We start from the raw sequence: 16,747 nt of genomic DNA, 5'->3' as shown, positions 1-16,747 counted from the left end.
GATCACCTTAGTCCCTCAGAGAAATTGAGACTCAGAGGGAGGGTGAAGAGGTCTGCCCTTGGGCATTCAGCCAGTGACAGCTGAAGTCTCCTACCCCATCTCGTGGGCCCCTCTGGCTGCCAGTGCAGGGCTCAGATGACTCAGAAACTCAAAGGTGCCAGGATGAGTCAGGGGTTGTGGCTTCGTCCTCCTTTCCAGCTCAGGAAGGGAGGAGATGGGACAGGCAGGATGCAGGATGATGGAGCTTGTAGGAGAAAGGGCTGCAGCTTGTGGCTGCCTCTGTGCTGTCACTCAAGGCAGAGGAAGAGAAACCTGATAACTAGAGCTGCCCTTGTCCTGCCCATTGAGTGACAGGGCCACAGAGGACAGAGACACAGACATAATTCTCTCCAAGCACCTCTTCCACTTCTCAGGTGGGCAGATCAAGGAGAGGGTTCCTTGCAGAAGAGTCATAACAGGAGAGCAAATCACTGATGCCAGAGTCTGGTCTCCTCTGCCAGAAGCTAGCTATGACCCAGGGCCTGGCATGGGGTGGAGATGCAAGTCAGTGAAGGCTCTGGAGATGACTTCAACAGACATCTCCAGGAAGCCTTCTGGGATCGCAGCACCTCCCTCCATCCTCCCTAATGCCAGCCCTGCCCTTTGAGGCAGCCCCTCCTCTGGGGAGGCGCTCAGTAGAACTCCAAGTGTTGGTCTCTGGGGACGTTGTACTTGAGCTTGTGGGCTTCGAAGAGGTTTTCCAGCTCCTTCATGTAGTGCTGGTGCAGCCTGTCCACCTCCTCCTGAGAGGGATGAGGTGTCTTCTGCACCTCGATAGGCTTCCCCACTGCAAGACACAGATGTGATTGGTGGCCCAGAGCAGGAACCCCTGAAGGCACAGGGACCCTCGGGGTTCCCACTAGTATGGTCATCTGAGCAAGTATGCACTCTTTCCCCCTCCCTTTCAATTCTATTTTGGGTCATAGATTCAAAAATGTTAAGGCAACTCCAAGATTCTGATATGTTAACAATACCACCAGCTGGCATTTGTATGTCATATCTCCTATATCATCCTACCAATCCTATGGTGATAGAACCTGCTATTATTCCTTTCAGGCAATGAGGCTCAGGGAAGTTAAGTAACTTGTTCAAGGTCACATAGCCAGGAGCAATCAGTGCCAGGTTGTATGTAGCTCTGGGGATGTGCTCTTAGCCTCAGGAACAGGTGGGTCTGGGAGTCTCAGATGCCATGTCGGAAGTGCCTGTATGGCTGGGAGGAGGTGGCCCACATCGTCCTTCTTCCCCCCTCCCTCCATGCTGGCCTGCAGTGCCCTGTTCCAGAGAGGACATGGGAGGTCCTATCAACCTCCTCCCTCTGGCTCTACTTGGCTCAGAAAGCAGCTGTCATGTCTTATTCTCTCGGGAATGGTCTGGAGGCAGCAACACTATAAACGTTCATGAGAATATTACCACACAACACAAAGAAAGTTTGGTAGAGGGGTTGCCTGTACTCAAGAAATGGCTGGGTAAGTGCAGAAGAACACACCTTTGCCACTGGAACCTAGTTGGAGTTCAGGAAGAAAGCAAATGAGATGATCAAACAGCTGAAAAGATGGTGTTAAGTCCATGCCCATTTTTTACAGAAAAATTCCTCAGACGCTCTTTCATAGCTTGCTAACTGCTACTTTACACATAATTCTAACAGACTTGGAATGCCCTTCCCTAGTATTCACCTTCTCCAATAAGCCTTATAAGACCCTGTGGTCAGAATTAAACTCTCCTTCTCTGGTGCAATAAGAAGTCAAACACCCTGATCAAACCTCTACTTTATTACAAAGGCCAGGGTGATCTTTTGGAAGTGATTTATCTTCTCTATGTCTCAAGTTGCAATCAATAAAATGGAGATGAGTGTCCCACTTCAAAAGTTGTGTGAAAACTGAGCTGCTGCATGTGAGGAGCCAGTGCAGTGCCTTACACACTGCAGGGGCTCAGTGATCAGTAGTGGCTACTGGTCTTCATGCCCCTGTTACTCTGCTCATTCTAGACTGCCTTCATCAGGGTTACTTGCCTGTGTATCTGTTTAACACTCTAGAAAGTGTGCTCCACAAAGTCAAGTGTGTACTGGTCTATGTCCATATTCCCTTGCAGCATAAGCCCACCTTTTGCTCTGTAGCCCTTTCCCCGCTCTCAGCCCAGGTCTAAGCTCACCCACAGTGGTGATGGGCCGGCGGTACGGCATAAGACCAAAGCTGCCATAGAAGAGCAGGATGGAGCCTCTCATGACCCTCTGAAGTCCGTCCTGGAACCAGCGCAACCAGGTGCCAGGAGAGTTCTCAACCTGGTCATAGATGTCATTCTCCCCAAAGGAGAAGATCGGCACCAGATCTGCCCTAGAGGGAGACAGGAGAGAGGGCGCGTGGAGGGGCAAGAAGGCACAAGCTGGTCACTAGCTTCCTGAAGGGACCCAGTGAGCAGGAACTGGAGGAGAGGACAGAGCCCTGGGACAAAAGTAGGAGGCCTCGGGTGTGTCCCAGATCTGCCACGGCCTTGCTTTGTGACTGTAAGCGGGACCCGGCTTGTCTCAGGGCCACTGTCTGACAGTTGTAACATGCTAGTGAATCCAGAATGCTGCAGATATAAAACAATTCCAAACTTTCTGGAAAAACTTCTTCCAGCCCAGCTAGTTTTGTATTCTTCATAGATGTTTAAAGATAGGAGAATAGTTCTAAGCTATGTCCCAAGCTCCATTGTCCCAGATTCCCTAGGTCTCAGATATAATGCAAACTTTCAGCAATATGACCTTTGAGACTTAATCCCTTCACAAGATATTCCTTCTAGAACATTCTCTGGGTATTTGTGCATGAGACAGTACATGGATCACCAACACAGAATCTTCACTGTCAGTGGATTGAGACTCTCCCTGCCAAAATAGGATGTGTATTCATCTGTGCTGTCTTCCCAACAAAACACAATCCTTGCCAATCTCCAGTTGAACCCAGAGCCCTCTTCCCAATACCCATGCATCAGGGCAAGCCTGATGAAGCCCTTGCGGTTCCGCAGCACCAGCTTGTAGCCTCCAGGCCTGGCATCCAGTGCCTCCTGGACGCCCCCAACAACGATGGCCAGCAGGTTGCCACCTCCTTCCCTGCTCAGAATGTGAGAAACACTCTCCTTGTCTGCAGCAACCATCCCTGAAGGGAAGAAAAAGATGAAGTATGGTTTTAAGGGGGCCAGGATGGTGGGTGAGGATGTGGGCTGGGCTCCACTCTAGTTCCCAGCTGGGAGTTCTCTGAGGACTGAGACCGAGTCTTTCAGGTCTCGCCAACCCCTAGTCAAGCAGATCGCTGAGCAGCACTGTGGGAAGTGCTTCCTTGAGTCTAGCTTCCTTCTCCACTACACACTCACTTGCAAGAAGTACAGAACAGTTGGCAGCCCTCCTTAAAATCCCTCCCCCATGCAGCAGACCTCATCTACCTGGGCTACCCAGGGTTGGGAAGACTCACCGCTTATTATGATATAATCCCTGAAGACAGGGGCCCAGAAACACAAGTTCAGCACCATCAGATGTGAGCGGATCCCAGGGAACAGTGAGGAAAAACCAGTGCCATCCGTGCAAAAGTTGGTAAAAGCTCCAACAGTTGCAATCCCATGAGGGTGGTAGCCAGCAAGGTAGTTCCGGGAAGGGTCCAGGTCGGCAGTCTTGACCAGCTGCAGGGACAGCAGCCTGGTGAGTCGGGGCTGCACCTTGTGACCACCCTGGGCTCCCTGCTGACTTTCTGTGCTGACCTCTTCTGTGTCTCCCCCGTGCCCAGTGCTATCGCACCCCCATGTGAGTGTCCTGAGATTAGAGATGCCTATCTGAGGATCCTTGTCCCTGCTGCAGGCCTGGAGCAGAGGAGATGCTCTGGGAGACCATGAAATGAAGAGGGACAGAATGGACCCATGAATGGATAAGGCCATGCCGCCCACCTGGGAAGGAAGACCCTTGCCCAAGGCAGAGGAAGAACTCCTGGCAGGATGACAGGGACACAAGCCTCTGTCCTATGTGAAGGGAGACCTAATCCCAGGCAGAGCCCTCCCAAAATGAAGGAGCCATCACAGGAGGAGCATCTCTCCAAGGACTATGGCAGCTGGAGGCCTGTCCCAGGTTGGGGCTAACCCCTGAGTCCCTGTGACTCAGTGTAATAGACCCCAGGGTGCATCCCAGGGTGCAGGGAAGTGGGTGCCAGGATAAGGGGCATGAAGTCCTGGTGATGCCCACAGGTGTGGGTGGAAAGGGGTCAAGGAGGTGTCCTGCCAAGTCTGCAGCACTCCCTGACACCAGGTCACAGCCTGCCCACAGCACTGCACCCCTGTCAGGCGTTGGTCTGTGTAGACACTGCTGCTCCGGGATAATGAAATCTTCACAGAGAAACCCAGCTCCGGGACTGATCTTCAGTATGAGGTGAAGGCAGCTTGTCCTGGGGAAACACTGCCTGATTCTCCACCATCACCTCTTTAGGAAGCCCATAGGGTGCATTTAGAAAGCTCCAGTGCTCAGAAGTCTCCTAATTTCACTAAAAACTGTGCCATTAGGCCCTAGCTAATAGAATCACAGCACAAAGGCTTGTGATGTGAAGTAGACCCAGCAGAGTTGTTAGGACAAGGAATGTTGCTTGCCTGCCTTCAAGCCAGCAGCCACTGTAGCTGCCACTGACAATGGGCCTTGAAAGGAATTCAGGATGGAGGAAAACAGGATACTAGTCACAGAGAGTGAGGATGCACATCACAGGAATAATTGCAGTGAGCCCAGACTTGCCCATCTTCCCTTACTAGAAACAGACAAAAATTACTAACTTGAGACATCTGCTTTTTGTGACTGGCAAGTAATCTTTTGAAGTTTGGCTACATAGATTTTGGGGTTTTTTTGTGTTTTTTTTGTTTTTTTTTCCAGCAAAATCTGTAAGTTCTGATTCCTCTCTTACCTTTTAGAACAGCTCCCCAGAGATTACTGAGAGGCTATCTCCTTACTCGGAGAAGGTGATGGCACCCAACTCCAGTACTCTTGCCTGGAAAATCCCATGGACGGAGGAGCCTGGTAGGCGGCAGTCCATGGAGTCGCGAAGAGTCTTACTACAGTCCTCAGTAAGGTCCCAGAACAAAACCCCTCACAACTTTTGAGTTGTGCATTTGTTTTCAGTAGACAACAGAGACTCCCTGGCCCCTCCGCTTCCTGACCTCCTAAGATCCCTGCAGGGCCTGCTCTGTAAAGTTGTGTGGAGGACTTGAAAGTTCTCTTGGGAGGTGACAAGAGTCCAGACTCTGCGCTCCACAGCGACCCCTGCAGGCCTCAGTCCAGGACAGGGAGGTCAAAGTGCATGTCATCTCTCCCTCTGCTGGCCACTTGGTGGTACTGCCCGCCCTCTGCAGGTGATGCCACAGGACTGCAAGCGGCCTACAATCCTGAACACTGTGCAGGTGGAATTTCTGCAATTTCAGTTTCAGACATTGTCAACAGTGCCCTATTTGAAAAATCCTCTGGGGGAGATACCTGGCTAGAGGAGGGACAGAACAGACGTAGATAAGACAGGCACAGAACAGCTCAGCACCATTTTTCTGCCAGATGTGCAAATGATAGCAGCTCCAGGTGTGAAAGGAGAGCCACATGCTGTCCTCAGAAGGTCCCAGGACGACCTGATGTCTTATGGACTCCACACAACCCAGTTATGTATGTGACAGCATCTCCAGTTTACAGTGGAGAAATCGAGGCTCAGAGAGCATGTGTAACTCACCCCAGGTCACACAGCTGGCATGTCGCAGACCTGGTGGTGGAACCTATGATGTCCACCCTCAGAGGAGACACCATATACAGTCTTCTCTCCTGTGTCCAGAGAGGGCCGCCTGTCCCTGCCTGGCACCTCTCTGGGTCCTCACTGCCTTCCTCTTCCTATCCCCAGTAGATAATCAACCATCACAGCTGCTTACATCCAAGGGTTTAGTCTGTCTGGGATTCAGGAATGGGGCAAAAGGTCAGTTCACTCAAATTCAGGGTCCTCCATTACTAACATCTGATTTGGGGGTACGGAGTCCCGTGTCTAAAATGGACATGAAGTACCCTGAGTAAGAGACTAAGGGACATGAAATACAAGGGATCAATTTTGTGTGGAAACTAGGATTCAGAATGGGGCAAAGCTCTGTCCCAGGACACAGCACACTGGAGTGCGGGCAGGATCCATCCTGAGTTCTCTCTGCTCTGCTTCTATCCTCAGAGCTAAACACACACTTTAAAATCAGAAAATGAACTTGCTGTGTGTCCTTGATCACACCTTCCTCCTTCTCTGGGTGTGAGTTTCATCATCTGATAAAGTGTGGGCTAGATGCTCTTTTGATGCCTTGTATTTATCATTGAGTCCTTCACCCCAAAACTAACACTCTACGGACTTTACACCTGTGTGTTAAGATACATATGTGTGCCTCACCAATTGCCCCACAGAGCCCTTCAAATCTCATTCATACATCAATCCTCATATTGGCTCCACATCTCCACACACAAGAAAACATAGCCAGACAGAAACTGACTCTTCTCAGGCCACATGGTGGTAGAAGCCTCTCTCCTGCCTCCAAGCCCAGTATTCTGCTCACTGAACACAGGGGCACACTTCCCCATGGACACATGGGGACGATGGTCCTGACCACTCCCTGCTGCTGCTAAGTCGCTTCAGTCGTGTCCAACTCTGTGCGACCCCATAGACGGCAGCCCACCAGGCTCCCCTGTCCCTGGGATTCTCCAGGCAAGAACACTGGAGTGGGTTGCCATTTCCTTCTCTGAACCACTCCCTAGCCAGCCCCATACTTACCGAGATGGGGAAATAGTCCTTCATGTACTTCCATACAGACCAGCGCCTTAGTACGTCAATGTGCCTGCTCCCCTGCCAAGGCTTCGCTCGATCCAAGTACCACCAGACTGCATACAAGATACTGATGATCCAGAATCTTGTGAACAGGAGGCCTATGAAGACCACGTAGCTGAGAATGGCTGGTAAGGGAAGCAGAAGCTGTAGTGGTCAGCAGTGTGAAGGAACACGCTCTCCCCATTTGCCCAGCACTCTTCTGTCCAGTCCTCACCCCGGGAGGAAGGAATCAGCTTCCCAAGCCTTCAAGGAAGAGGGAATACAAGCAACACAATTAGTGTCACCCTGAGCCTGGATTTGAGACCAGGTAAGACTAAGTCCAAACTCACTTTTTCCCACAGCACCAGACACTTTTCTCATTGGGTCTTCCCCCTCCACCTCCCTCTCTGTCTATATTCACCGATAGACGCCTAGTGGAAATGTGACAGGAAGAACTCTTTCTAGTGTCCATTCTATGAGACCCCAGAGACAATAGAGATTATTTCTACCCAGTCTCCACTTCCTGTTTACCCCCAGCACACCTTTCCATAATCTTGTAGTCTGTAGATAGATCCTCCCTTTAGCTAAAGTCCTCCCATGATCCCATGATTTATCACAACTCTGAGGCTCAGCTCAAACAGCTCAGCCTGATTTCAAGCTCCCCACTGGTGGCCTGTCTTGCTCTCTCTTGCTCCAGCCCCACTGCACCCCATGTTCCGGCCACACTAAGCTGTTCAGTGTTGATACAACTCCCGGTGCTCTTTAGCTTTTGCTCAGCTCTTTACTCCACTGCTATATGCTATTCTACTGAAGGAGGGAGAGAAGAAGAGGGCAACCCATGCCTGCCCTGTCCATCAGGAGTGCAACAGGGCTAGGAGTAGCGCAGTGAGGAATTCATCCCAGACTCAGGATTTTCTGAGTTCCTTTCACAGGCTAATCCCAACTTTAACTCAGGGTCAGGTGGTCTGTGGGGCTGTCTTTAATCTGATGCCAATGGACCTCATTCTTAGAAAATATTAACACCATGCTCTCAAACTCTTTAAGAAGGTCAACCTCCACTTGTACTCCAAATGAAAGTAGGGTAGGCTGGGCCTGTCATTCATGGCTGACTTCCAGGAGGCAAGGTTTTGATCCAGTCTGAATAGTAGTAAAATGCCTAAGCTAAGTAGGTTGGGGCTCACAGAGGCTCACTTTATTCAGAGCACCTACAGTGTGTCAGATGCTGGTGATACACCTGTGAACAACACAAAGATATTCTTGCCGTCATGCTTGGGAGTTCAGTGTTGTGTCTGGGCAGTTTGTAATGTTTATTCAATTTTTTATGGTAGTAAAATATAGATTAAACATAACACTTATCATCAAAACAATTTTTTGTATTTTAGTATTTTTTTATAAAATTTTTATTAGAGTATAGTTAATTCACAATGTTGTGTTCATTTTAGGTGTACAAGAAAGTAAATGAGTTATACATATACATATATCCACACTTTAAAAAAATTCTCTTCCCATATAAACAATGCTCTATGTGCTCTATAGAGGTTCTTATTAGTTATCCATTTTATAGATTAGTTCAGTTCAGTTCAGTTCACTTCAGCTGCTCAGTCATGTCCAACTCTTTGCGACCCCATGGACCACAGCATGCCAGGCCTCCCTGTCCATCACCAACTCCTGGAGTTCACCAAAACTCATGTCCCTTGAGTCGGTGATGCCATCCAACCATCTCATCCTCTGTCGTACCCTTCTCCTCCTGCCCTCAATCTTTCCCAGCATCAGGGTTTTCTCAAATGAGTCAGCTCTTGGCATGAGGTAGCCAAAGTATTGGAGTTTCAGCTTCAACATCCGTCCTTCCAATGAACACTTAGGACTGATCTCCTTTAGGATGGACTGGTTGGATCTCCTTGCAGTCCAAGGGACTCTCAAGAGTCTTCTACAACATCAAGTTCAAAAGCATCAGTTCTTCGGTGCTCAGCTTTTTTTATAGTCAAACTCTCACATTCATACGTGACTACTGGAAAAGCCATAGCCTTGACTAGACAGACTTTTGTTGGCTAAGTAATGTCTCTGCTTTTGAATATGCTGTCTAGCATATTAAATAACTTTCCTTCCAAGGAGTAAGAGTCTTTTAATTTCATGGCTGCAATCACCACCTACAGTGACTTTGGAGCCCAAAAAAATAAAGTCTGACACTGTTTCCACTGTTTCCCCATCTATTTCCCATGAAGTGATGGGACCAGATGCCATGATCTTAGTTTTCTGAATGTTGAGCTTTAAGCCAAATTTTTCACTCTCCTCTTTCACTGTCATCAAGAGGCTCTTTAGTTCTTCTTCACTTTCTGCCATAAGGGTGGTATCATCTGCATATCTGAAGTTATTGATATTTCTCCCAGCAATCTGGATTCCAGCTTGTGCTTCCTCCAGTCCAGCATTTCTCATGATGTACTCTGCACATAAGTTAAATAAACAGGGTGACAACATACAGCCTTGACGTACTCCTTTCCCTATTTGGAACCAGTCTGTTCCATGTCCAGTTCTAGCTGTTGCTTGACATGCATATGGATTTCTTAAGAGGCAGGTCAAGTGGTCTGGTATTCCCATCTCTTTCAGAATTTTCCACAGTTAACTGTGATCCGCACAGTCAAAGGCTTTGGCATAGTCAATAAAGCAGAAATAGATGTTTTTCTGGAACTCTCTTGCTTTTTCAATAATCCAGCAAATGTTGGCAATTTGATCTCTGGTTCCTCTGCTTTTTCTAAAACCACCTTGAACATCTGGAAGTTCACGGTTCACATATTGCTGAAGCCTGGCTTAGAGAATTTTGAGCGTTACTTTACTAGCATGTGAGATGAGTGCAATTGTGTGGTAGTTTGAGCATTCTTTGGCATTGCCTTTCTTTGGGATTGGTATGAAAACTGACCTTTTCCAGTCCTGTGGCCACTGCTGAGTTTCCAAATTTGCTTATTCAGTTCAGTGCATATTCAGTGCAGCACTTTTACAGCATCATCTTTTAGGATTTGAAATAGCGCAACTGGAATTCCATCTCCTCCACTAGCTTTGTTCATAGTGATGCTTCCTAAGGCCCACTTGACTTGGCATTCCAGGATGTTTGGCTCTAGATGAGTGATCACACCATTGTGATTATCTTGGTTATGAAGCTCTTTTTTGTACAGTTCTTCTGTGTATTCTTGCCACCTCTTCTTAATATCTTCTGCTTCTGTTAGGTCCATACCATTTCTGTCCTTTATCGAGCCCATCTTTGCATGAAATGTTCCCTTGGTATCTCTAATTTCCTTGAAGAGATCTCTAGTCTTTCCCATTCTATTATTTTCCTCTATTTCTTTGCACTGAGCACTGAGGAAGGCTTTCTTATCTTTCCTTGCTATTCTTCGGAACTCTGCATTCAAATGGGTATATCTTTCCTTTTCTCCTTTGCTTTTTGCTTCTCTTCTTTTCACAGCTATTTATTTGTAAAGCCTCCTCAGAAACCCATTTTGCTTGTTTGCTGGGAGCCGGTGTGAGGAGCTCTCCCCATAGCAAAGGTCATGAGAAAGGAGGCTCGGCATACACAGAGGCGGGATCGAGCCTCAGGAGTCCCCCTGGAAATTCTTGAGCATCTACCCCCAAAACCAGAGTCTGCCTACTTTCTGCTTTGTACTCTCACCTACACCTCTGACTTTACGGGGGCCTGTCCCCCACTACCTCTCTCTGAAAAAGAGTTAACTTACAGCTCCAGTTAATAAAGTTCCTGGGTGTGATAGTGTTTCAACCTACAAACTCCTTTGAAAGTCCTCTAGCCTGCCTGAATAGGTTTTTCCAGCCACATGTGATTGCTCAGAGCCTCCCAACTGTGAGAGGCATGAGATGTTCTAAACTGTCTAAATACAGATTCCTTTGAGCAGTTAAAAGATTGATTAGAAATTGTATTGGTGAAGGGTTTTTCACTTGTTGGGCCAATGTTTGCTGCTAAGTCTCCATATCCCTTACCTGCTGTGTCCCTGGCAGTGTATTGATTAATATAATTGGTATAAGTAGTAGCTTTAATGTTTGTAACCTGGGACCCTTGAGTTAATTCTTTTTCTTGTTATAGCCCACCACATCTTTTCCCTGTAGGAATGTAACTTTATCTAATGCTTTTGGAGGGTGGCGCCTGACTAATCACCTTTAGAGAAAAATAAGTTTTCTGAAGAAAGGGTCTTAAAATGTTAACAGGCCTCAGGGCCAGAAGATGATGCAAATCACCTAAACTTATGCGTATGATAAGTTTGCAGGAAGAAAGCCTGGCTTACTGCATGACTCTACCCCTTCCCCCATTATCTTCTATGCATAACTTAAGGTATAAAAACTACTTTGGAAAATAAAGTGCGGGCCTTGTTCACCGAAGCTTGGTCTCCCCATGTCGTTCTTTCTCTCACCTTCTGGCTGAATTATTCAGCCTCCTTTCTCCACTCAATTTCCTCACTGAGCTATCCTTATTCTATTACTCTTTATATCCTTAATTAACATTTAATTAAGCCATTGTTTCCTGATCCTCGCAGCGCCATCCCCGCTTCAAATTCCCTGGATCCACCGGGGCTGGACCCCGGCACTTGTTTGCATTTCTTTTTCTTGAGGATGGTCTTGATCCCTGTCTCCTGTACAATGTCACAAACCTCCGTCCATAGTTCATCAGGCACTCTATCTATTAGATCTAATCTATTTTATAGATAGTAATGTGTATATGTCAATCCAAATCCCCCAAAATTTCCTTCCCCACTTGGTTCCCCTGGCAACCATAGGCTTGTTTTCTACATCCATGACTCTATTTATGATAAGTAAATAAATATAAATATTTGTACCCTTTTAATTGATTCTGCATATAATGACATCATACAATATTTGTCGTTTTGTATCTGACTTACTTCACTCAGCATAGCAATCTCTAGGTCCATTCATGTTGTTGCAAATGGCATTCTTTTGTTCTGTTTAATAGCTGAGTAATATTCCATTATCTATATGTTCTACATCTTCTTGATCCATTCCTCTGTCAATGGACATTTAGATGGTTTCCATGTCTTAGTTATTGTAAATAGTGCTGCAATGAACATTGTGGTGCTTGGATTTTTTCAAATTATGGTTTTCTTGACAAAGGCACTGTGGAGAACTCTATGGAGATACCCTACGAAACCAAAGATAGAGCTACCATAAGACCCAGCATTCCCATTTTGGGGCATATACCTGAAATGATTTTTAGTGTATTGTCGATGGCATTAATTCACTCATACTGCTGTGTAACAATCACTATCCTTCATCTCTGGAACTCTTTTCATCTTCCCATACTGAAACTCTGTACCCATGAAATGAGAACTCCCATGTCTGGTCTAGAGAAAAAAACCCAAGTTGTTCACAGTGGCTCCCTGCGGGGTAGGATTCACTTTTAGAACACATATTCTGTTTGGATGAGTTACAATAACATGGATTCACTTTTCACTCAGAAAAAAAAAGATTTTAAAAATGCTTGCATTTCCACTTGACCAAAAGAACTCTCCTCACCCCACAGTATACCTCACCCTGGACTCACCTTTTAACTCCTGTCAGCAGGCAATGCCAAACTTGGGAGTATTTCCAGTCCCTGAGAAAGGAAGATCCCTTCTTTCCCCTCACAATACCCAGAAGGAAAAATGTAAAACCACACTTTACTAAGAGGATAGGCAGGTTGGTTAAGGTCACACAGCAAGCTAGTAGGATAGGACCTGACATTCAGTTCTACTGTTGTGCTCCATCATGCTCCCAACATTCATTCACTCAACAGTTATCAGCCTCAACTCTTCAAGGAGCTGGAGACACAGATGAGAAGAAGACCACCTGTTTGAAAGGAGCTTACCTTCCTGTGAGAGTGTGTGCATTAAAGAAAAAAGAACAGAGTAAACAAGTAACCCATGTTTCTGGGACTTGAGACCTTGATTGACAGGTCCCTGTTGACCTTTCCAGCCACTTCTTTGCCCCTCCCCCAAATGCCTGCTCTATGTCCAGCGTGAGCCAGCTGTTCACTACATGTGCAGCATTTACTGGCCCACTGGAAACCCTTACTTTCCTGCCAGTCTGTACATTCTGCCTGTGGACAACCTCTTAAGTATCTTTGAAAAGGGGTCCCATCTCTCTGCCCACTGCTAGCCTCCATAGACCAGGGTAAGGAATCTTTTCAGAATTCAGAGCTGTAATTCAGAATGTGAGGTTCAAGAGGCAATTTGGAGGATATTGCCTAGGTATAAAATAATTTCTAATATAAGCATTTAAATTGTAAAAACCATTCTTGGCTCTCTGGCTCTACAAAAATACAATCAGGAGGCTGGATTTGGCCCTATTGACTATGCTAAAACCTTTGACTGTGTGGATCACAACAAACTGTGGAAAATCCTTAAAGAGATGGGGATACCAGACCACCTTACCTGCCTCCTGAAAAACCTGTATGCAGGTCAAGATGCAACAATTAGAACCAAACAAGGAACAACGAACTGGTTCAATTAGGAAAGGAATATGTCAAGGCTGTATATTGTCCCCCTGCTTATTTAAATTATATGCAGAGGACATCATGCCAAATGCAGTGCTGGATGAAACTCAAGCTGGAATAGAGATTTCCAGGGAAAATATCAATAACTTCAGATACACAGTTAATACCACTCTATGGCAAAAAAAGAAAGTGAAAATCACTCAGCTGTGTCCAACTCTTTGTGAGTCCATGGACTGTAGCCTGCCAGTCTCCTCTGTCCATGGAATTCTCCAGGCCAGAATACCGAAGTGGGTAGCTGTTCCCTTCTCCAGCAGATCTTCCTGACCAAAGAATCAAACTGGGGTCTCCTACGTTACAGGCAGATTCTTTACCAACTGAGCTACCAGGAAAGCCCATGGCAGAAAGCAAAGAAGAACAAAAGAGCCTCTTGATGTAGGTGAAAGAGAAGCATGAAAAAGCTGGCTTAAAACTCAACATTCAGAAAACTAAGATCATGGGACTTTCTTGGTGGACCAGTGGCTAAAATTCTGAGCTCCCAATGCAGGGGGCCAGGGTTCCATTCCTGGTCAGGGAACTAGATCCCACATGTCATAACTAAGACTCAGCAAAGCCAAATAAATAATTATTAAAAAAAAAAAAAAACTAAGATCATGGTGTCTAGTCCCATCACTTCATGGCAAGTAAGTGGGGAAAAAATAGAAATAGTGACAGACTATATTTTCTTGGACTCCAAAATCATTGCAGATGGTGATTGCAGTCATGAAATTAAAAGACACTTGCTTCTTGGGAAAAAAAGCTATGACAAATCTAGGCAGCATATTAAAAAGCAGAGACCACTTTGCCAACATAAGTCCGTCTAGTCAAAGCTATGGTTTGTCCAGTAGTCATGTATGGATGTGAGAGTTGGACCATAAAGAAGGCTGAGTGCTGTGGTGCTATAGAAGACTCCTGAGAGTCCCTTGGACAGAAAGATTAAACTAGTCAATCCTAAAGGAAATCAATCCTGAATATTCACTGGAAGGACTGATGTTGAAGTTGAAGCTACAATACTTCAGCCACCTGATGCAAAGAGCTAACTCTTTGCATTGGAAAAGACCCTGATGCTAGGAATTATTGAAGGTAGGAGAAGAAGGGGACAACAGAGCATGAGATGATTGGATGGCATCATTGACTCAATGGACATGAGTTTGAGCCAACTCTGGGAGGTAGTGAAGAACAGGGAAGGCTGGCGTACTGCAGTCCATGGGGTCACAAAGAGGTGGACATGAGTGAGTGACTGAACAAAAACTAGTGCTATAGATAGTATTCTGAGCCTTATCTTTGAGCTTCTTTGCAGATACTGAACCCCCACCAGGTAGAGGAAGTTGCTCACCAGCCCATAGACCTCAAACCAGGGGAAACCAGAAGGTTGGTGATGTTGGCTTCCAGTTACCTTAACCAAGCAATCAGACAACTGTCTAGGGGCTGATCATGTGCCCAAGCAACTCTACCCCACCCAATCTCTAGAAGCCATTCCCTGAAATTCAAGAGAGGGAGGGAGAGGGGGTCAAGTGTTTTGAGCCAAAACTGTCTGGACTCCTTGCTTGGTCCCTGCAGTAAATACTGCACTTTCTTTCACCACAACCCAGTGTCAGCATGGGAGCTTTCCTGTGCTCGGGCAAGCTTGTGCAAATTTGATTTGGTAACAACTGCTCCCTGTGATCTGTCTTCCCCAGACACCTCAACACAGAAGATCCCTGAATTGCAGCCTATCACACACAGATTGGACCATGTTACTTCTATAACTAAAGCCCACCTGGGCCTCCCCTTTGTCCTCAGATAAGGGAAAAGTACAAGCTCCTGCTCCTGGCACCAGTGGGCCCAGATACCTTTTCTCAGCTGCCCTCCCTCTAGCTCCAGGCCCAAGGCTACCTCACCTCCCTGTGCTGTTCCTGACACTCCCAGATCCCAGGCTGGGCTGGGGGTTGGTGCAACTAGTCAGACACAGCTCCCAAAGCTCCTTCAAGGCCAGCTGAGCAAGATGTTCCTAATTCCCGGTGATCTCCAGGCGCTGAGCTGGGGATTATTCCCCCATCAGTGCACAGTGTGTACCAGATGTGACAGGTGCCCTAGGGTGCCCGTTTCCAACCCAGCTCTCCTTACCCACGGACACCAAGCAGCTGACCGCCTGCAGGACCACCAATGTCTGCAGCCTGCGTTTCCATGGCACACACAAGGGCGCGAACTCCACCATAATGGTTATTCTGCTGGCTCTGGAGGCTTCTCTGAGCTCTGTGACACCTGCTGGTTTTCATTGTTGTCAGCATTTATCTAAGCATTTATGGGGCCTGGGGGTGGGTGTCCAGTCAGCCCTAAGATCTCATTGCACCTGCCCCAGCAGGAACTGGTTTCCTAGGAGAAATCTTTAAAGACACCTGGCCTGAGCCTAGCTGAGTATGGAGGAAGAGAAGTACAGTTTACTCCTCAGGCAATACATTATCTGCCAGATCACCTTTGCTCTCATCCTACCCATTATTTGGCAAGTGAAGCAGCAAGTATAGGGCAATCCTGTCCTCTTTTCACTTACCCAACTACTTAGCCACAGTAATTGTCTCCTTTCACCTACTAGGTCAGTGGTTCCTCTTCACATATCTTCCCATCACAGTTGCCATATAAATATCTCTTGGTCCCACCGTCTCCTCCATCTCCTGTCCTATTCCTCAGCTCACCTGCACAGCAAAACCCAAGAAAGAGCCATCTGCATTAAACACCCTCCCCTCCCATTCTGTCCTCCCTCCTCCAGACTTCAGACATCACTCTTCCATGAAACTGCCCTTGACAAGTTCACCAGTGGTCTCCACGCTGCTGAATCCAGCAGTCAATTCTGAGCTCTTGTCTTGACCTCTCAGCAGCCTCCGACACAGTTGGTCCCTCCCTTCTCCTTGAAACCACTTGGCCTATGGACACTACCCTCTCCTGGTTTGCTTCCTGCCCCTCTGGCTGCCCCTGGGTCTCCACAGTGGCGCTTATCCTTCACCAGGCTAAGTGTTTGAGGGTCCTCCTGTCCCCTCAGTCCCTGGACCTTCCCTTTTCTCTCCATTCTCTGTCCTGCAGAGACTTCATCCAGGCTCATGGCCTTGGAATCTGTCTACAGGATGAACATTTCCAAATTGCGTCTCCTGCCTGACCTCCCCCGGGCTCCAGACTTGACTTTGTAGGTGGGTACTTGACATCCTCTCTGCTAGTCTCCTTGGCACCTCCAGGACAGCCTATCTAGAACTGAACTTGAGCTCCCTCACCTACCCTTTCTACAGTCTCCACATAGCTATAGAGTTTTCCAAAGTCATTACACATTACACTGGTGGTCAACTGGTTAGGACTCTGCACTTTCACTGCTCAGATCTGGGATTCCTTGTATACTTGATTGTGCTTAACA

General features: G+C 47.1%; 1 protein-coding gene across 1 annotated transcript; it reads right to left on the bottom strand.

Moving 5' to 3' along the window:
- Window positions 1–632: 632 nt before the first annotated feature.
- LOC133261389 (2-acylglycerol O-acyltransferase 2-like) lies at window positions 633–15,565 on the bottom strand. Its single transcript, XM_061439883.1, has 6 exons — window positions 15,475–15,565; window positions 6,816–6,994; window positions 3,483–3,687; window positions 2,996–3,170; window positions 2,188–2,369; window positions 633–826 (listed from the first exon to the last, which is right to left on the bottom strand). The coding sequence occupies exons 1-6, from the start codon at window positions 15,563–15,565 to the stop codon at window positions 672–674; spliced, it is 987 nt and encodes a 328-aa protein (XP_061295867.1). The 3' UTR covers window positions 633–671.
- Between the last annotated feature and the right edge of the window lie 1,182 nt (window positions 15,566–16,747).

Source organism: Bos javanicus, chromosome 15, assembly GCF_032452875.1.
Source record: "Bos javanicus breed banteng chromosome 15, ARS-OSU_banteng_1.0, whole genome shotgun sequence".
In the NCBI taxonomy this organism is placed as follows: domain Eukaryota; kingdom Metazoa; phylum Chordata; class Mammalia; order Artiodactyla; family Bovidae; genus Bos; species Bos javanicus.
The sequence above is the reverse complement of the archived record's forward strand: the minus strand, read 5'-3'. Positions and strand labels throughout refer to the sequence as shown.